This window comes from Mustela putorius, unplaced genomic scaffold, assembly GCF_011764305.1.
Source record: "Mustela putorius furo isolate JIRA1106 unplaced genomic scaffold, ASM1176430v1.1 tig00000224_pilon_pilon_pilon, whole genome shotgun sequence".
Classification (NCBI taxonomy): Eukaryota; Metazoa; Chordata; class Mammalia; order Carnivora; family Mustelidae; genus Mustela; species Mustela putorius.
In genome coordinates, this window is record NW_025421321.1 from 16,030,810 (window position 1) to 16,051,318 (window position 20,509).

Consider the following 20,509-nt stretch of genomic DNA (forward strand, 5'->3'; position numbering starts at 1 on the left):
CTGCCCCCCACCTTGCTTCTTGGTGTGACTTCACAGACCTCCTGGTTCCGCAGTATCCTGGAGCTCAAGGCAATTATGGCTGAAGGATTTCAGGAGATACACGGACTATGGCAAAGAAGAGAGGAGCAGAGACACTCTTCTTTGTTCTCTTCCTGGACTATTGGCAAGGTACAGAGCTCTGCCCTCTCAAAGGTCCGCTCACAAGTGTAGTATGGCAGATACCCAAGTAAGAGACTCAGTGTGAACCTAATTAGGCAGGGATAGTGTCCTCCTCCAGGTGGAATGGTGAACACAGGATTTCTCTCCACCTCTACCTTCCTTACCTCCTGAATTTACCATAGGACTTCTTGCTCAGAAGCAGGTAACTTTAACATTTTTCCTGACTGCAGCTTTCTCAAAAGACCTCTGTGGGAGGGTAGCCCATAGGCACCAAGCTTTTTGTTATAAAAATTTTCAAAAATATACAAAAGTAGAAAGATTTGTATGAACCTCTATGCACTAATTAGGCAAATCTTGTTTCATCTATCCCCTCATATAAACACACACACACACAAACGCACACACACATTTTAAAAATAGCTTTATTGAGATATAATTCACATAACATAAAATTCACCCTTTTATTTATTTCTTAAAAGATTTTTATTTATTTATTTAACAGACAGAGATCGCAAGTAGGCAGAGAGGCAGGCAGAAAGAGATTGGAGGAAACAGACTCCCTGGCGAGCAGAGTACCCTATGTCGGGCTTGATTCCAGGACCCTGGGTTCATGACCTGAGCCGAAGGCAGAGGCCTTAACCCACTGAGCCACCCAGGTGCCCCAAAAGTTTACCCTTTTAAATAAATAATTCAGTGCTTTTTAGTATATTCACAGAATTGTGAATCACCATTGCTTAATTTAATTTAATTTAATTTATTTTTTAAAAGATTTTATTTAGGGGTGCCTGGGTGGCTTAGTGGGTTAAAGCCTCTGCCTTCAGCTTGGGTCATGATCCCGGGGTCCTGAAATTGAGCCCTGCATCAGGCTCTCTGCTCAGTGGGGAGCCTGCTTCCCTTCCTCTCTCTCTGCCTGCCCCTCTGTCTACTTATGATCTCTGTCAAATAAATAAATAAAATCTTTAAAAAAATGAATTTATTTATTTATTTGCCAGAAAGAGAGAGAGAGAGAAAGAGTGAGCACAAGCAGGGAGAGCAGCAAGCAGAGGGAAAAGCAGACTCTACGCTGAGCAAGGAGCCCAACATGGTGCTTGATCCCAGGACACTGGGATCATGACCTGAGCCGAAGGCAGACGCTCAGCTGACTGAGCCACCCAGGCATCCCGACACTGCTTAATTTTAGAACATTTTCATCACTCCAGAAGTACTGTCACTCTCACCAGCTTTCATGCCCCATTCCTTCTTTCCCACAGCCCCTAGCAACCACTCACGTATTGACTGCTCTATAGAGTTGTCTCCTCTGGATATTTTGTATATGGAATCACACAGCATGTGATCTTCTGTGACTGGCTTCTTTTGTGTAATAGGTTTCATGGTTCAGTCACACTGTAGCCTGTGTCAGTATTTCAATTCTTTCTGTGGCCCGACAATATTCCCTTGCATGCCTATGCCACAGTTGGGTCATTTCCACTTTTTAGCTATCTGAATAATGCTGTTGTGAATATTTTAGGAACATAGATTTTTCAAGTGAATACTTGATTTTTCAAGTGAATACTTGATTTACATCCTCTATTTTAGGATTTTACTGCGTTTGGAACTATTTTTGATATTTACTAAACTAATTGGCTGATAGCATTCTGGAAAATTCTCTTGGTATAAAGATACTAGGCCTGTGGAGCAAAGCAAAAAGGACAGGAGGTACATCATACAAATTGTCCATCGGGGGTGACATCAGGAAAAGGGGGGAATGTGACTACTCTTTATCAGGGCACTTTAAAAACCAAAGGGTTTTTGGGAACAAACGTTGGGCTTTCTTCCACTGCCACTGTATTGATTCTTTTTTTTTTTTTTAAAGATTTTATTTATTTGACAGGCAGAGATCACAAGTAGGCAGAGAGGCAGGCAGAGAGAGGTGTGTGTGGGGGGGGAGCAGGCTCTCCGCTGAGCAGAGAGCCCAATGCAGGGCTTGATCCCAGGACCCTGGGACTATGATAGAAGCTTTAACCCACAAGCCACCCAGGCAGGCACCCCCCCCCCGCCCATATTGATTCTTAATGATTCATTAATGTCTCAGCAAAAGAGATCTTTTTATTTCTTTCGTTTACCAAAGAGCCATCAGACCTGGAAGCAATGTCTATGTACTATTGCCAGTTTTTGTGTAGAGCTGAAAGCCTCCATGAGCACACATTACCAATGGCTATGCAGATTTTCTGCCAGGAAACCAGGTGAGAATCAGCATTGCCACTGGTTGTAAGAAGTTCAAATTCTTCCAGATACTTTATGAATGCTGGGGCACTCAGTGGGTGGGTGCTATGGCCCTAACAACACTTCATTACGGGATAGGTGTCTCTTCCTTGGTGGTTTTCTTAATCCCCTGGGGCTGCAGAAAGGACTGGCCTTGACCTGTCACAACATCCATAAAGAGAAAGCCTGAAAATATAGTTAAAAATATGAGTTTGCTGTAGTTTTTTTTTTAGCATAGTTAATCCATATCCTTGATGTGGCCACCTGAGTGTCGGCGGTCTTGAAATCAGTCCATGGCATCCTAGGGGAGACTGTTGACCCAGTACTCTTCCATTTATACCTTCCTTTGTTTATTCATCAGTGACAACATCAGGAATTCCTTGTGCTTATCAAACAGGTCAGGTAGGGGTGGCCTGAGGTCCTCTGAATCCCCTCCAAACATAGACCCTTGTGTGGATTAGTGCAGCATACTCAGCAGTGTTGTTCCCTGTCCTCCCAAACAAGAAGGCATCCCATTTCCAAGATGGTCAAAGTCATGGCTTGTTGGCATAATTTCCTATGGAGGGGAAAGTGTTTGTTGAGTGTGTCCATCTGTGTTTGCTCCCCTCCAAAACTGAGCACCGAGCACAGCCATGCTTGGATCCAGTGTTTCTTCTTGCTGGTCATTGTAGTTCCTAACACCGGTGTGTGATAAGGGGAGAGCACGTTTCTGTCCACAGATGACATCAGCAAATTTCATCTCAGCCCCTCCTCACAGGTCTCTTATGGTTGGCGCCTTTCCTACCAGTCTCAGATGGGAGAACCAAGTCCCTCAGAACTTCACTGCCCGAGATCATAAGGCACTCAGAGGGTGGACTAGAAACCAAGTTCGGTGCTCTTCCTCCTAGAGCAGGTAAAGTGTGTGATGCTTCTCTGGAAACACCATGTAAAAAAGTAGAGATTTAAAAAGATTTCATGTCGGTCCAATGAATGATTTAATCACAGCTAAGGTTTATTTTCTCCACAGGTTCAAATACTGAAATTTCATCAAGTTCAAAAAATATGGATGAAGGTTTGGCTAAAATATTTGGTAAGTACCTCCCTAGTGTGAAGCTACCCTACTGTTTGAAAGAGTCTCACCCTTCTCGAGGGTCATCTCTCAGCTAACCCTATGTTTTGATGGGAGGGAAAGTGCTGGCGTTGATGCTGCAGCAAATTCTTTAAAGAGTCAGAGTCCCAGGAAATTAGGAAAGTATGGAAGGTAAACACTTGGCAAGGATTCCGGTCCTCAGAGAGAGCTCCGTGCAGCAGAGCAGGACTACCACATGGGAATTATTTCAGGTGCTGAGCTGGACCCCACCCTAGACCAGCAGCATCACAACTGCCTGATGAGGGGCCTGGGAGATTCCTGTAGCAATGGATGGTGAGGCCTGAGGCTGAGATAAACCTTCTCCCCAGGTCTTCAGCCCTAGCTGAGCACAAGGATCCCCTGGAGAGATTGTTAAAAAGAGGCAGACAGCTCCTCCTCCCTTCTCTCCCACACCAGTGATCAGATTCCTTGGTGGGGGATGATCTTGCTCTGGGACTTTTTTCCCAGAGAAGGCTCTCGTCTCTGGTGGTGTGTGTGGATTAGGGGTAGACACTGAGAGTTACATCTGGTCTGAGAAAGAGCTCTCAGGAGTGTGAGCACTGATGCTTCCCTCTGGATTAGGACCTGTTGGATGTTCTGATTGCAGAACTATGCCTGCCAGTCCTGCTTGAAAGGGCCATCTCTCTACATGGGACATGGGCCTTTTTTTCCAGGAACTGCCCCATGTTGGGAATTCTGGGTTTGTCCTTCCTCCACGTGTGCTATTAAAGAGGCTCCAGGGGACCTGCACTGAGTGTCTGGCTGGTTGCAGGGGTAGTTACCATGACTGAATGAGTGAAGGGATTCAGATAGCTCTTGCAGCCAACTTACTGTGCTGGGAATTCTCACCCGGAAATCAGAGACTTTTGTCCTTTTTGCAGAAGCCCCATGTCTCTGAATCCCACCCCACATGTGTGGAAGGGGAGTGAGTGAGTGTGAAGGTGGGTGTCTGGTTTGGGGTTTGGGAGGATCCCTTTATACCCCAAAGGCCTATTGACCTTCCCAGCACCACATTAGTGTTGGCCTTGGCATTGGGGGGCCACCAATAAAATTTCCAGGTTTTCTCTGAGCAACAATTCAGGATCTTGTAGGTCAGCACATCTGTCATGGAAAGGGCTGGTAATGAGAACTTATCATTTTTTTTAAATATTTTATTTATTTATTTGACAGAGAGAGACCACAAGTAAACAGAGAGGCAGGCAGAGAGAGAGAGGGAAGCAGGCTCCCCGCTGAGCAGAGAGCCCGATGCGGGACTCGATCCCAGGACCCTGAGATCATGACCTGAGCCGAAGGCAGCAGCTTAACCCACTGAGCCACCCAGGCGCCCAAGAACTTATCATTTTACTAGTAATTCCTTTAGCTGATTTTTGGGTGTTGCTGTTGTAAGCACCTATTTTATCAAGAGTAGACTACCCACCAATGTAACAACAACCCTTAAAAAAGAACTCAGTATAAATATCATATCAATGGAATTTTGATTATTTTTTGTGGCTTAGCAAAGTTAACCTAGAAGGGGAAAAATGAAACCGTTGTCCCCCAGGGAGAAATAGACACTGCCTTTAAAAAAGAAGGAGGGGTGCCTAGGTGGCTCAATCAGTTAAATGTCCAGTTCTTGGTTTTGGCTCAGGTCATGATCTCAAGGTTGTGAGATCAAGCCCCACCTCAGGCTTCATGTTCAGTGGGAAGTCTGCTTGAGATTCTCTCTCTCCCTTTCTCCCCCTCCAATCATGCTCTCTCTCTCTAAATAAACAAAAATAAATAAAATAAAAAAATTAAAAAAAATCTTTAAAAAAATAAAATACAAATAAAAGGAGAAATTAATATATTTCAAAAAATAGAACTATGAAAAAGTACTAACAGTTTTATAAAGGAAGAGTTTTCTGAACTTACAGAATCTGTTATCTATAAGTGCTGAGTCTTTTCTTTCCCTGCCACTAGCCTCCACCCAATTTTTGTAGGTACAGTGTTCATATACAACATTTTTTCCCAAAAGATTTTATTTATGTATCTGACAGAGAGAGAGATCACAAGTAGGTAGAGAGGGGGAAGCAGGCTCCCTGCTGAGCAGAGAACACGATGTGGGCTCGATCCCAGGACCTTGAGATGATGACCTGAGCCGAAGGCAGAGGCTTAACCTACTGAGCTACCCAGGTGCCCCTGTATACAGCATTTGTAAGTGAATTTTGAAACCCTCTGAGGAGAACCTTGCCCTTTGACTTTGTCATGTCGTGGCAATCCTGATGTGACATGGAATTCTCTGGGTCAGCCCCTCCCTCACTCCTGGGATCTTGGTGGGGACTGTCACCAGTCTGCAGCAGTCCTCCCAAGACTACCTCAAAGACTTTTCATGATGCTTGCAGCTCATTGAATCAGCGTCCTTAGTCCCAAGTTTCCTGCATGTCACGTACTGACCCATCAGGGCTGCCGAGATCATGGTGAGCACCAGTGTATAGGTGAAGGGAGTTGACTGACACCTGACATCTACACACAGGAATGATTTTTGAGGTGTAAACATCATGGTCAACTGGATTCAGAACTCAGCCTTACCTGGCAGGACCCACTTCCTCTTCTCAGTCTGCTTAGCTTAGTGCCTGCCTTCTGGCTTTCTTGGGCTGAGTTGGTTTTCCTCTCGTGTCTGCTCTGTCCCTTGTCTAATTGCTCTGTGCAACTGTGTCACTGTGTTTGCTTGTGTCTGTGTGTACTTCTGCCTCTCCCACATGTCTCGATGGCTCAGGGTTGCAGACCAGGCAGTGTGTTTCCATCTGCTTTGTTTTTGTCTTCTTTAAAATATTTTTAAAATATTTAACCATTCAGCACCGACAATGTATGTCAACTGTTATACAGAGTTTCTTTGAACAATTTGGGTTCCAAATGTTTATTTTGGTCCTATTATTTGAAGTTGGACCAAATTTTACCCTCAAAACAGTACAATATGATTCACAGTGATACCACCTTATGTACCCCTCCCCACATTTATTGAGACACAAATGACATATAACACTGTATAAGTTTAAGGTGTAAACATGGTGATTTGATACATATTATATGATGCAAAATGAAGAACATCACAGTATTAACCTAATTTCCTCCATCACGCCCTGTAATTATTTCTTCTTTATGCTGAGAACATTTAAGATCTACTATCTTAGCACCTTCCAAGTATGTAATATGGTATCATGAACTATAATCACAATGTTGTACATTGTATACCCAGAACTTACTCATCTTGTAATTGGAACTTTGAAACGTGATCAATATCTCCCCATTTCCCCCAACCCTGACCCCTGGAAGTCACTATTCTATTTTCTGTTTCTATGAGTTTAGTTTTTTTAGATTTTATGTAGAAGTGAGATCATATAGTATTTGTGTTTCTCTGTTTGACTTATTTCATTCAGCATAATGCCCTCAAGGTCTGTTTATGTTGTTGCAAAAGACAGGGTTTTCTTCTTTCTCATGGCTGAATAGTATTATGTATTATATAAAATTATGTAATATATATCATCACCTTTTCTTTCCATTTATTCACTGATGGACACTTAGATTGCTTTTACATCTTGGTTATTGTGAATAATGCTGAAGTGAACACAGGAATGGAGATAATTTCCTCAAGATCCTGTGTGCAGTTCCTTTGGATATATACTCACAGGTGGGACTGCTGGGTCATATGATAGTTCTATTTTTAATTTTAATTTTTTAAATTTTAATTAATTATATATATAATCCATATATATAATAAATAATTATATATATATAATTTATTTTTAATTTTAATTGTTCCCTTGGAGCCCATAAAATTTACATTTCCACCAGCAGTGCATAAGGGTCTCCTTTCCTTCACATCTTCATGAACACTTATTTCTTGTCTTTTTGATGACCAGCCATTCTCACAGGTGTAAGAATGTGGTTTTGATTTGTATTTCTCTGATGATAAGTGATGTTGACATCATTTCAAGTATCTGTTGGCCATTTTAAAAAATGTCTTATTTATTTATATGACAGGTCACAAGTAGGCAGAGAGGCAGGCAGAGAAAGAGGGGGAAGCAGGCTCCCTGCTGAGCAAAGAGCCCAATGCGGGGCTCGATCCCAGGATCCTGAGATCATTACCTGAGCTGAAGGCAGAGGGCTAACCCACTGGGCCACCCAGGCACCTGGCTATTTTTATGTCTTCTCTAGAATAATATCTAATTCCTCTTCCCATTTAAAAGTCCGATTGTTTGTTTTTTTGCTACTGAGTTGTATGAGTTCTTTATGTATTTTGGATATTAACCCCTTATCAGATATATGATTCCATTCTGTAGGTCGCTTTTCAATTTGTTGATTGTTTCTTTCATTGTACAAAAAACCTTTGTAGTCTAATGTAGTCCCACTCGTTTATTCTTGCTTTTGTTTCCTGTGCTTTTGATATCATATCCAAAAAATTGTTGCCAAGAACTATAGGAAACAAACTGAATGTTGCTGGAGGGGAGGTGTGGAGGAGGATGGGGTAATTGGGTGTTGGGCATTAAAGAGGGCATTTGAAGTAACAAGCACTAGTAGTTGTATGCAACTGATGAATCACTAAATTCCACCTCTGAAACTAATGATACAGTATATGTTAATTAAATTGAATTTATGCATTTATTTATTTTAAAAGATTTTATTTATTTACTTATTTGAGAGAGAGAGTGGGCTATGAGTGGGGGGAGGGGCATAAGGAGAAGAGAGAGAATCTCAAGCAGACCCCCCCATGAGTGCAGAGCCAGACATGGGGCTTGATCTCACGACTCTGAGATCATGACCTGGGTTGGAATCAAGAGTAAGATACTCACCAGCTGAGCCACCCTGGCTTCCCTTAATTGAATTTGAATTAAAAAAAAAAAAAGACATGTCAAGGAACTTTTCTCTTACAGTTTCTTCTAGGAGTTTTGTGACTTCCGTTATTAAGTCATTAATCCATTCTGAGTCATTTTTTGTGAGTTGTGTACTACAGTGGTCCACTTTCACTCTTCTGCCTGTGGTTATTCAGATTTCTCAACAGCATTTATCAAAGAGACTCTCTTTTCCCCATTGAGTATTCTTGGCTCCCATGTCAAATATGAGTTGACTCTATATGCAAGGTTTGTTCTTGGGCTCTCAGTTTTGTTCCATTAGTCTACGTGTTTATTTTTGTGCCATGCAGTTTTTATGCTGTGATTGCTATTGCTTTGTAGTTTGAAATCGGGAAGTGTGGTGCCTGCCTCCAGCTTTGTTCCTTTCTCAAGATTCCTTTAGCTATTCCGGATCTTCTGTGGTTCCAAATGAATTTTAGGGTTGTTGTTTTTTTAATTTCTGTGGAAAATGCCATGGGGATTTTATTTATTTATTTATAGCAGGAACATGAGCGCAGGGTGTAGGGGCAGAGGGAGAGGAAGAGGTAGAATCTTAAGCAGGCTCCACCCAGCTCAGAGCCTGATGGCAGGCAAAGTCACAACGTTGAGATCATGACCTGAGCCAGAATTAGGATTTGGATGCCTAACTGACTGAACCACCCAGGTGCCCCCAATCTCAATTTTTCAGAAATGATTTAGATAGGCCAAAATCTCCTTCCCCAGACCAGGCATTTTAGAGCATAATGTTATATATCCATTGCATTTGTATCATTTATTCACTGAATTCATAGACTAGTTCTGTTTCTTATAGAGTAGATATATCAATCATGGACTTCTGATATTAACATGCCTTTCTCGCTTCACTTGAGATGAAATTCTACTACAAGTGTTTTCCAAAGTTCCATTTGATGAAACAAGAACAGCGGGAAAGTCAATTACAAAGAGAGACGTGAAAAAAAGCAAGTATACGTCTTCAAAATTATAAGTGCACGTTTATAAAGGTCTATGTATTGTATCGTTTGTACTACCCTATCATTTTAGCATTCTTAACCCAGGTATGTAGAGGCAAAACCAAACTGAGATGTGGAAGAAAAAATTATCTGATATACTCTTTATAGCCTTCTACCGACTATGGAGGTCTGTGGCCTAAAGTATAAATAGCACTGTATTGCAGGGAGATCTCTGAAGTTCAGAGTTCACGTGTCAGGCAGGTTCTCTCACTCTGGAGGCTGTTCAGAGGATACGAACCGGATTTGCAAGTGGTGCTCACTGTCCTTGGTAACACTTGGTGTGGGTAGTGTAAGGACTTTCTAGTCAACAGTACTTTATAGTTCAATGTGCATGAGCGCCCTGGGCACTGGCATGGGATAGTAAAGCTTTCCCACATTCCTCCCCATGATCTCCCCACCCTACACTCTAGCCTCTGGAAAATATTTGCACTGAGAGACAGAGATCTCTGCCTTTGGACTGACGCTCAAATGCCAAAGCTGAGGGGAAGAAGCTGGTCTCAAATGCAGAAAACATGTACATTAGCATAAATCCCACAAGTGACAGTGAACCCCTTTAAGGTGGACACTGTGTGCATTAGGAAATGTTTAGATTGAGGAATTGTTTATCAGGATAATCCAGGCATGTATGCTGTGTTGAAATTATAAACCTATTAGTAAACCATTTTTATAGCCAATGGTCCTCCCATTGCATTTTATAAACTACAGATTGAAGTGAATATTTTACTGTATAATAATGATGGTGTATTCTGCACGATGTTTTTATGTTCCCTTGGCTGACACAATAGGAAGAACACATTTTTGACAAAGTGCTTGAATGACTGAGTGTATCTATTCCTTATGATTCACCACTGTTTCATCTCTAGAAAACTGTATTTGTCACTAGTTGGATCAAAGTCGTCATACTTTAAATCTTTGGCATCCACCATGTAGGCTTCCCTACCAATTTTTTTTTTTTTTGTAGGGTTGAAAGCTGTAATGTGTACAAGTTAATGTACACAGATCACTCAGTGGCTGTGTAGATCATCTGTGATGTACCATATTGATTTTGTGATCTGTGATCTACCATATTGAAACCATGTGAAAACTGGTGTCCCTGGTTTTGTGTTAAAAATTGAGGTTCTGTAGACACTTCATGAATGCTCTGTCACTTATGACAGGTGACTTCTGCTGTGACCCTGAAAATTCTTCATTAGGGCACAAGTTTCTCCTCCCTGCTGGTTGTGCCTACTCCCCCAGGGCCAGAGAAAAGGCCTGGCCTTGACCTAGAATCAAGAAAATGTGTTCAGACACATAGGTATCACAATGTCTGTAAAGAATATCCTGAAAATATAGTTCAAAATAAGAGTTGCTACAGTTTTTTAGCACAGTTAATCCATATCCTTGATGGGGCCACCTGAGTGTCGGCGGTCTTGAAATCAGTCCATGGCATCCTAGGGGAGACTGTTGACCCAGTACTCTTCCATTTATACCTTCCTTTGTTTATTCATCAGTGACAACATCAGGAATTCCTTGTGCTTATCAAACAGGTCAGGTAGGGGTGGCCTGAGGTCCTCTGAATCCCCTCCAAACATAGACCCTTGTGTGGATTAGTGCAGCATACTCAGCAGTGTTGTTCCCTGTCCTCCCAAACAAGAAGGCATCCCATTTCCAAGATGGTCAAAGTCATGGCTTGTTGGCATCGTTTCCTATAAAGGGGAAAGTGCTTGTTGAGTGTGTCCATCTGTGTTTGCTCCTCTCCAAAACTGAGCACCGAGCACAACCATGCTTGGATCCAGTGTTTCTTCTTGCTGGTCATTGTAGTTCCTAACACCGGTGTGTGATAAGGGGAGAGCACGTTTCTGTCCACAGATGACATCAGCAAATTTCATCTCAGCCCCTCCTCACAGGCCTCTTCCTACCAGTCTCAGATGGGAGAACCAAGTCCCTCAGAACTTCACTGCCCGAGATCATAAGGCACTCAGAGGGTGGACTAGAAACCAAGTTCGGTGCTCTTCCTCCTAGAGCAGGTAAAGTGTGTGATGCTTCTCTGGAAACACCATGTAAAAAAGTAGAGATTTAAAAAGATTTCATGTCGGTCCAATGAATGATTTAATCACAGCTAAGGTTTATTTCCCCATAGGTTATCCTCAAAAAAAGAGCTTGAAAAATAGTGAATTTGTATCAAGTTCAAATAAACAAGAAGAACATTTTTCTAAACTATTTGGTAAGTGATCTCCTCATGTGAAGCCATCAGGCTGTATTTGAAGAGTCTCATTCTTCTCCAGGGTCATATCTCAGCTAACCCTATGTTTTGATGGGAGGGAAAATGCTGGCGTTGACGCTGTAGCAAGTTCTTTCAAGTGTCAGAGTCCTAGGGAATTAGGAAAGTATGGAAGGTAAACACTTGGCAAGGATTCTGGTCCTCAGAGAGGGCTCTGTGCAGCAGAGCAGGACTACCACATGGGAATTATTTCAGGTGCTGAGCCAGACCCCACCTTAGATTAGCAGCATCACATCTGCCTGATGAAGGGCCTGGGAGATTCCTGTAGCAATGGATGGTGAGGCTTGAAGCTGAGATAAACCTTCTCCCCAGGTCTTCAGCCCTAGCTGAGCACAAGGATCCCCTGGAGAGATTGTTAAAAAGACACCTGATCAGATTCCCTAGCATTGAATGAGATATTTGCACCAGTAGTTTTTAAAGCTCTCCAGGTGATTCCAGGCTGGGACTCATTGATATGTTCCAAGTCTCATATGTAACATTTGAGAAAACCAAGGCCTGGAAAGAAGATGGTAGGAAGCTCTAAGAATATGTTACAACTGAACTGCCCAAAAAGTATCTGAAGCAACTATTTTGGACAACTGGATTCTAGTGGAGCACTTGCATCATCCAGAGGAATGCTTAATGAAGAGACTGGTAAATGTTAGTGAATTTTAGTGATTGATGTATATCCTACCATTCTCCTTCCCCCAGGCCCTTAACAGGTGGCCAAGTAGTCAGCAGCCTGCATTCTCAGTGCAGTTTGCTGGTGTCAGAATGGGCAATATAGGAACCCATCTTCAGTGTGTTTACTGTCTTTGATGGATTAAGGAAATCAGGAAAACAATGAACAAAATGAGAATATCAATAAAGAAACAAATTATAAAAAGGTACCAAAGAGAGATTCTAGAGTTGGAAAGTACAGTGGCTAAAATGAAAAACTCACTGGTGGGATTTGACAGCACATTTCAGCAGGCAGAAGTAATCATTTTGAAATTGGACAATTGAAATTGTCCAGTCTGAGGAGCAGGAAGAAAAAAATTAAAAAAAAAAATGGTCAGAGGATGAGGGACCTGTGAGATAGCATCATATGTACCAACATATACATTACAGAAATCCCAGTGGGAGAAGAGAGAGAAAGAGGCAGTGAAAATACATGAGGAAATAATAGCCAAAACCTTCTCAAATTAGATTATTTTACATATCCAAGAAGCTCTAGAAACTCCAGGCATAAATGCAAGAGTTTCACACTGAAACACATTATAGTCAAATTGCTGAAATCCAGAGACACAGACAGAGTCTTGAAAGCAGCAAAGGAAAAACTACTCAGTGTTTACAAGGGATTCTCAATCAGATTAATGGCTGATTCCTCCTCAAAAATCATGGAGGCCAGAAGAAATGATATGACACATTTGAAGTCCTAAAAAAAAAGTACAGTCAACCCATAGTTTTATATTTGACGAAACTATTCTTTGAGCATAAAAGATAAATTAAGACATTTCCAGATAAACAAAAGCTTAGAGATCTGCCCCCTAAGAAATGCTAGAGAGTACTTCAGGCTGAATGAAAGGACACTAGACAGTTAAAAGTTTGAGAATAAAATGAACACTGGTAAAGGTGACTACATAGGTAAATGTAAAAATCAATATTATTGTAATTTTGGATTGTTACCTCATTCCTTTTTACAATGTGATTTCAAAGGCAATGAATAAAACAATGATTGTAAATTTATGTTCATGGACATACAGTGTGTAAAGATGTAATTCGTGACAATATAGGGGAAGGTAGAGATATATATGAGCAGAGTGTACATATACTACATTGGTACTATTCAGACTAGGTTGTTATAAGTTTAAAATCTTAGTTGTAATTCCCAAAATAACCATGAAGAAAAGAACTAAAACATATGCAGAAAAGGAACAAAGAAGGCAATTGAAATATAACATTACAAAAAATTGGGGTGCCTGGCTGGCTCAGTCTATTAAGCAGCTGCCTTCAGCTCGGGACATGATCCCAGGGTCTTGGGATCAAATCCTATAACTGGCTCCCTGCCCAGCAGGGATTTGGCCTCTCCCTTCCCCTCTGCAGCTCCGTCTGCTTGTTCTCTCTCTCTCTCTCCTGCTTGTGCACTCTCTCTCTCTCTCTCTCTGTGTGAATTAATTAATTAATTAATTAAGATCTAAAAAAAATCAACAAACTCCCAAAGGAAAGCAGTAATAAAGGAACCAAGGAACAAAGAATTTATAGGACACGGAAAACAAATAAATAGCAGACAATAATTCTTTTTTAATCAGTAATCACATTATGTGTAAATGGATCAAACTCTTATTAAAGGGCAGAGATTAGCATATTGGCTAGAAAATCCAATTTTCTTGTTGGGAATGTAAAATGGTATATCTGCTATGGAGAACAGTATGGATGTTCTTCAAAAAATTAAAAATAGGATTACTGGGAGGCCGGGGTGGCTCAGATGGTTAAGCATCTGCCTTTGCTTCAGGTCATGGTCCCAGGGTCCTGGGATTGAGTCCCACATTGGGCTCCTTGCTCAGCAGGGTGCCTGCTTCTGCCTCTCCCTGCTTGTACTCACTTTCTTGTTGTCTCTCTCTATCTGACAAATAAATAAATAAATAAATAAGATCTTTAAAAAATTAAATTAAAAAAATAGAATTACTATATGACTCAGCAATCCTATATTTGGTTATATATCCAAAGGAATTGGAAGTCTCAAAGAGATGTTTGCCATACTTATAGCAGCATTCTTCACAATAGCCAAAAGGTGTCCATGGATGAATAGACTAACATAAATCCCACAAGTGACAGTGAACCCCTTTAACATATATACATACACACATATATACACACAATGGAATGTGTGTATATATATGGAATGTATATATATATGTGTGTATGTATATTCCATATACATACACACATATATATACAATGAAATATTATTCAGCTTTAAAAAGAAAGGGAATTCTGTCACATGCTACAACATGAATGTACCTTGAGGACATTATGCCAAATGAAATAAGCCAGTCACGGGAAAACAAATACTGTATGGTTCTATAAATAAGAGATACCTTTTTAAAAATTTTATTTATTTATTTATTTGACAGACAGAGATCACAAGTAGTCAGAGAGGCAGGCTGAGACAGAGAGGGGAAGCAGGCTCCCCGCCAAGCAGAGAGCCCGATGTGGGGCTCGATCCCAGGACACTGAGATCATGACCTGAGCCGAAGGCAGAGGTTTTAACCCACGAGCCACCCAGGCACCCCTAATAAGAGATATCCCAAGTCAAATTCATAGAAAGAAAGTAGAATGGTAGTTGCCAGGGGCTGGGGTAGGAGAGGTGGAAACAGGGAGTTGTTTAATGAGTATGGAGTTTCAGTTTTGTATGATGAAAAAGTTCTGGATGTCTGCTATACAACAAGGAGAATAAATACTACTACTGAACTGTATACTTAAAAACGATCAGGATGGTAGGAGCTCCTGGCTGGCTCAATCAGTGGAGCATGCAACTCTTGTTCTCAGGATTGTGGGTTCAAACCCCACATTGGGTGTAAAGGTTACATAAAAATAATAAAATCTCTAAAAAAATGATTAGGATGGTAATTTTGTGTTATGTGTCTTTTAATATAATTAAAAATAAAACTTATTTAAAGATCTAACATCCTTTTGTGATAAAAACACTCAATAAACTAGGAATATAAGGGTACTTCCTCAATGTGATAAATGCCATATATGAAAAATATGTAGCTGGCATCATACTCTGTGATGAAAGAATGGAAGTTTTTCTCCTAATATCGGGCATGAGACATTCTTGCCAATTCTTTCAACATAGACTGTAAGTCCTAGCAGAGAAATTAGGAAAAAAAAAAAAAAAAAGAAAAAAGAAATAAAAGGATCTAAAATAGATCCATAAAAAGTTCACAAAAATTGTTAGAGCTAAAAAATTAATTCATATAACCATTAGTTCTTCTCTATAGTTAAGTCTGTGTCTTTAAAAAAATTTTCTTAAAAAAAAAAAAAAGATTTTATTTATTTATTTTTGAGAGAGAGAAAGCGCATGAGCACAAGCAAAGGGCAGAGGCAGAAGCAGACTGTCCACCGAGCAGGGAGCCCAATGTGGGACTCAGTCCCAGGATCCTAGGATTATGACCTGAGCCAAAGACAGATGCTTAACTGACTGAGCCACCCAGGCACCAATATCTCTTCCTTGGTTTGATTCTCTCTCTCTTTTCCCTTCTCTCCTTTGTTTTGTTTCTTAAATTCCACATATGTGTGAAATCATATGATATTTGTCTTTCTCTGAATGACTTATTTTGCTTGGTATAATACTCTCTAGCTCCATCTGAAAGTTTGCAGGATATAAAAACAACACAGAAAAATCATTTGTATTTCTATATTCTGATATGAATATCCCCCCCCCAAAAAAAATAAAGGAAAAGAGATCGAGAAAACAATTCTGTTTACAATGGCATCAAAAAGATTAAAATACTTAGGAATACATTTAACAAAGGAGGCAAACATCCTGTACGCAGGAAAGGACAACACATTGCTGAAAGAAATGAAAGAAGACCTAAATAAATGGAATGATATCCTATGTTCATGGATTGAAAGATTTACTGTTGTAAAGATGACAATAGTCCCCAGAGTGATCTACAGATTCAGTGCAAACCTATCAAAATTCTAATTGCATTTTTTGCAAAAATAGAACAACTCATTCTGAAATTCCCATAGAATCTCAGTAGACCCAAAGTAGTCAAAATAATCTTGAAACAGAAGAATAAATTTGGAGAGTTCCTGGGGGACTCAGTTGATTAAGCCTCCCACTCTTGGTTTCAGCTCAGGTCATGATTTCATAGGTTGTGGGATTGAGCCCCGCATCAGGCTCTGTGCTTAGTGGGGAGTCTGCTGGAGATTCCCTCTCTTTCTCTCTCTCTAAGATAAATAAATAAATATATCTTAAAAAATAAAAGAACAAAACATTTGGAAGTATCCCTATTTCAAAACTTACTACAAAACTACAGTGATTAAAAGAGTATGGCACTGGCATAAGGATATCTTGATTTATAGACGAATGGAATGGAACAGAGAGTCCAGAAATAAGTGCATACATCCATGGTCATTTGATTTTAAACAAGGGTGTCAAGACCATTCAAGGGGAAAGAACAGTCTCTTCAACAAACTGTCCTGGGAAAACTGAGTATTCACATGCAAAAAAATGAAGTTGAATCTTTACTTAATAGTAAATAGTAATACACAAAAATTAAAACAACTGGGTGAAAGACCTACATTTTTGAGCTAAGCTTTAAATTCTAGAAGAAAACGTAGGAGAAAATCTTCATGAGCTTGGATTAGGCAAAGGTGCATTAATTTTGGCACCAAAAGCATAGGCAACAAAAGGAAAAATAGATAAATTGGACTTTGCCAAATTTAAAAACTGTGCATCAAGAAATACTATCAAGACAGTGAAAAGACAACCCACAGAATGGAAGTAGATCTCTGCAAATCATATATCTGATAAGGGATTAAGATCTAGAATATATAGAGAACTACTACAACTCAAAAACAACAACAAACCAACCAACCAACCAAACCAACCAACCAACCAAATGACCCAATTTAAAAATGAGTGAAGGACTTGAATAGACATTTTCCAAGGAAGATACACAAATGGACAATAAGAACATGAAAAGTTACTCAATATTACTAGTCATTTGGGAACTGCAAATCAAAACCACAATAAGATAAAACGTTGCACATATTAGAGTGTGTATTTTTTTTTTCCTTAGGGAAGTCAGTGTTGGTGAGGATGTAGGAAATAAGTGAGAATGTTAAGATGGTGGTGAGAATGGTGTGTGTGGAAAACAGTTTGGTGGTTCTTCCAAATGTTTAACATAGAATTACCATAAGACCAGAATATACCATGTGATCTAGAGTATATTCTAGATATATACCTACTAGAATTGAAAACCAGCTCAGACGGATAATTGTATACCAATGTTCATAGCAGGATTATTCACAATAGACAAGAGTGTGGAGATAATCCAAGTGTCCATCACAGATGAATGAATACGCAATATGTGGTATAGACATACAATGGAATAGTATTTGATTATAAAAATGAATGAAATTCTGTTACATGCTAATTCATGGGTGAACCTTGAAGACATTATACCAAATGAAATAAAGACACAAGGGGCGCCTGGGTGGCTCGGTGGGTTGAGCCTCTGCCTTCGGCTCAGGTCATGATCCCAGGGGCCTGGGATTGAGTCCCGCGTTGGGATCTCTGCTCAGCGGGGAGCCTGCTTCTCCTCATCTCTCCCTCTGTCTGTATCTCTGCCTATTTGTGATCTCTCTCTCTGTCAAATAAATAAATAAAATCTTTAAAAAAAAAAAAAGAAAGAAAGACACAAAAGCACAAATATTGTATGATTCCACCTATGCAAGGTATCTAAAATAGGCAAATTATTGGAGATAGAAAGTAGAATAGAGGTTACTAGGGGCTAGGGGGTGGGAGGAATGGAGAATTACTGCTTAACGGTACGGAATTTCTGTCTGAGAAGATGGAAAATTTCTGGAAGTAAATAGTGGTGAGGTTTGCACAACAGTGTGAATATCCTTAATGCTCCTGAATTGTACACTTAAAAATGCTTAAATAGGAAATTATATATAATCAACATAGATTATATAAATAAATAAATAAATAAATATATACACACCATAAATTATATATATAAATTTTTTTAAAATTTAAAAGCAGCAACAACAAAATAAGGTCTAGGGAGGTCTTTGCAGAGAGCTGAGATGAGGGAAAATGTTTGAAACCACAGATGCAGTATGGAAGCCAACCAGAATCCAGAGAAAGCTCTCCTCCCTGGTGGTGTGTTTGGGTCAGGGGTAGACACTGAGAGTTACATCTGGTCTGAGAAAGAGCTCCCAGGAGTGTGAGCACTGATGCTTCCCTCTGGGTTAGAACCTTTTGGATGTTCTGATTGCAGAACTATGCCCGCCAATCCTGCTTGGAAGGGCCTTCTCTCTACATGGGGCATGGGCCTTTTTTCCAGGAACTGCCCCATGTTGGGAATTCTGGGTTTGTCCTTCCTCCACGTGTGCTATTAAAGAGGCTCCAGGGGACCTGCACTGAGTGTCTGGCTGGTTGCAGGCTGGGTAGTTACCATGACTGAATGGGTGAAGGGGTGCAGATAGCTCTTGCAGCCACCTTACTGTGCTGGGAATTCTCACCTGGGAATCAGAGACTTTTCTCCTTCTTGCAGAAGCCCCATGTCTCTGAATCCCACCCCACATGTGTGGAAGGGGACTGAGTGAGTGTGAAGGTGGGTGTCTGGTTTGGGGTTTGGGAGGATCCCTTTATACCCCAAAGGCCTATTGACCTGCCCAGCACCACGTTAGTGTTGGCCTTGGCGTTGGGGGGCCACCAGTAAACTTTCCAGGTTCTCTCTGAGCAACAGTTGAGGAATTTACAGGTCAACACATCTGTCAAGGAAGGGGCTGGTGACAGGATGGCAAAGGCTGAGTACCTCTGCCAGATAGGTGACAAGGTGGGGAGAGATGGTCACCCTCTCTATACTATCAAAAATGGGTGCTGTTTGAGATTAATAACATCTCTTTAAAAAAATTAACTTCCTTTTTAAAAAGGTAGAAAGGTATCAGTATGAAATGGGTAAAGAAAAAGTTAATAGTCTCTTCCCTACACCCTTTCCATCGGCCAGGTGTGCATTCTTCCTCTCTCTCCATCTGTCTCTGTGCCAGTAAAAACATATGTGCTTGTGCAGAGATTTTTTGTTGGTTCTACTGCTTTTACAAAATTGGGATCATTCTCAATAGTGCCTTGTCAGTTCTGGTGAATTAAAAAGTTTGGTATTTACACAAGTGATAAGTCTCCTTATACATGAAACTAAAACCTTACATTTATTTAATGCTGAAGTTCTATTTGATCTTTATTTGTTCCCTACCTCCATAAAGATAACTGTTATAGGGTTTTTTTCCCCCCCATTTAAGATTTTGTTTGTTTATTTGAGGGAGAGAGAGAGTGCACAAGTGGGGACTGGGGAGGGAGAAGCAGACTTCCTGCTGAGCAGGGAGCTGGATGCAAGGCGGGCTCAGTCTCAGGACCCTGAGATCGTGACCTGAGCCAAAGGCAGATGCTTAAACCTATTGAGCCATTCAGGTGCCCCATTTCAGTAGTTTTATCCTACATTTACAGACCTGTGTATGTACCTGTAGAAATTAGGTTGCATTGTGTTAAAAAAATTTTTTTTTAATAAAATGGGATCATAGTGTGAAAAAAAATGGGGCTGGTGACAAAAACTCATTATTTTGAATAAGTAAATTTGAAAGTTAATTTTTTGGGTCCTTAAGCATATTCTGTCAGGTGAGTGGAACAGCCACCCATGTACCAACAGCCTTGAAAAAGGGCTCAAAATATATACAGAATGGATGGAATTTGTGAAGGTTATTTTCCGTGGCTGTGCAAAGTAGAACTAGAAATAACAAGAAACTGCTGTCCCCAGGGAAAAGTAGAAGGCTGAAAACTTTAAAAAGGAAAGAAAGAGGAGTACATTTAAAAATGTATAACCATGAGAAATTAGGAACAGTTTATAAAGAGCTTTCTGACTTTTAAAAATCTGTTCTGCTTTATGTTTGCCCTGAAGGACTTCATCCTATAAAAATACATGGGCCCTCTTGGGGAAGTCTCAGAGGTGGGTCAGAATGATAACAGGAGCAAGAAGGAAGATAATGACACTAAATGTCATGAGGTCTGGGGCAAAGTTTCTAGCTGCATATCTTTTCATGGGAAATATTTACTGCTCAAGACATCTAGCTCAATCACACTTTTTCAGAAATGATTGTAGGAGTTAGGATTTCCCTTCCCAAGACA

At 40.4% G+C, this 20,509-nt stretch overlaps 1 protein-coding gene across 2 annotated transcripts in view; it reads left to right on the plus strand.

Annotated features, from left to right (window-relative positions):
- Positions 1-55: 55 nt before the first annotated feature.
- Positions 56-20,509, plus strand: part of CUNH2orf92 (chromosome unknown C2orf92 homolog) — a 30,811-nt gene continuing 10,357 nt past the window's right edge. The window contains exons 1-6 of one of the 2 annotated variants that reach the window (XM_045077768.1): positions 56-168; positions 3,158-3,292; positions 3,407-3,469; positions 9,225-9,314; positions 11,252-11,371; positions 11,485-11,568. In XM_045077768.1, coding sequence (XP_044933703.1) covers positions 108-168; positions 3,158-3,292; positions 3,407-3,469; positions 9,225-9,314; positions 11,252-11,371; positions 11,485-11,568 — 553 coding nt within the window. In that variant the 5' untranslated portion in view covers positions 56-107. Of the gene's footprint in view, positions 169-3,144; positions 3,293-3,406; positions 3,470-9,224; positions 9,315-11,251; positions 11,372-11,484; positions 11,569-20,509 lie in introns of both variants that reach the window. The other variant, XM_045077767.1, reaches the window with a different exon arrangement.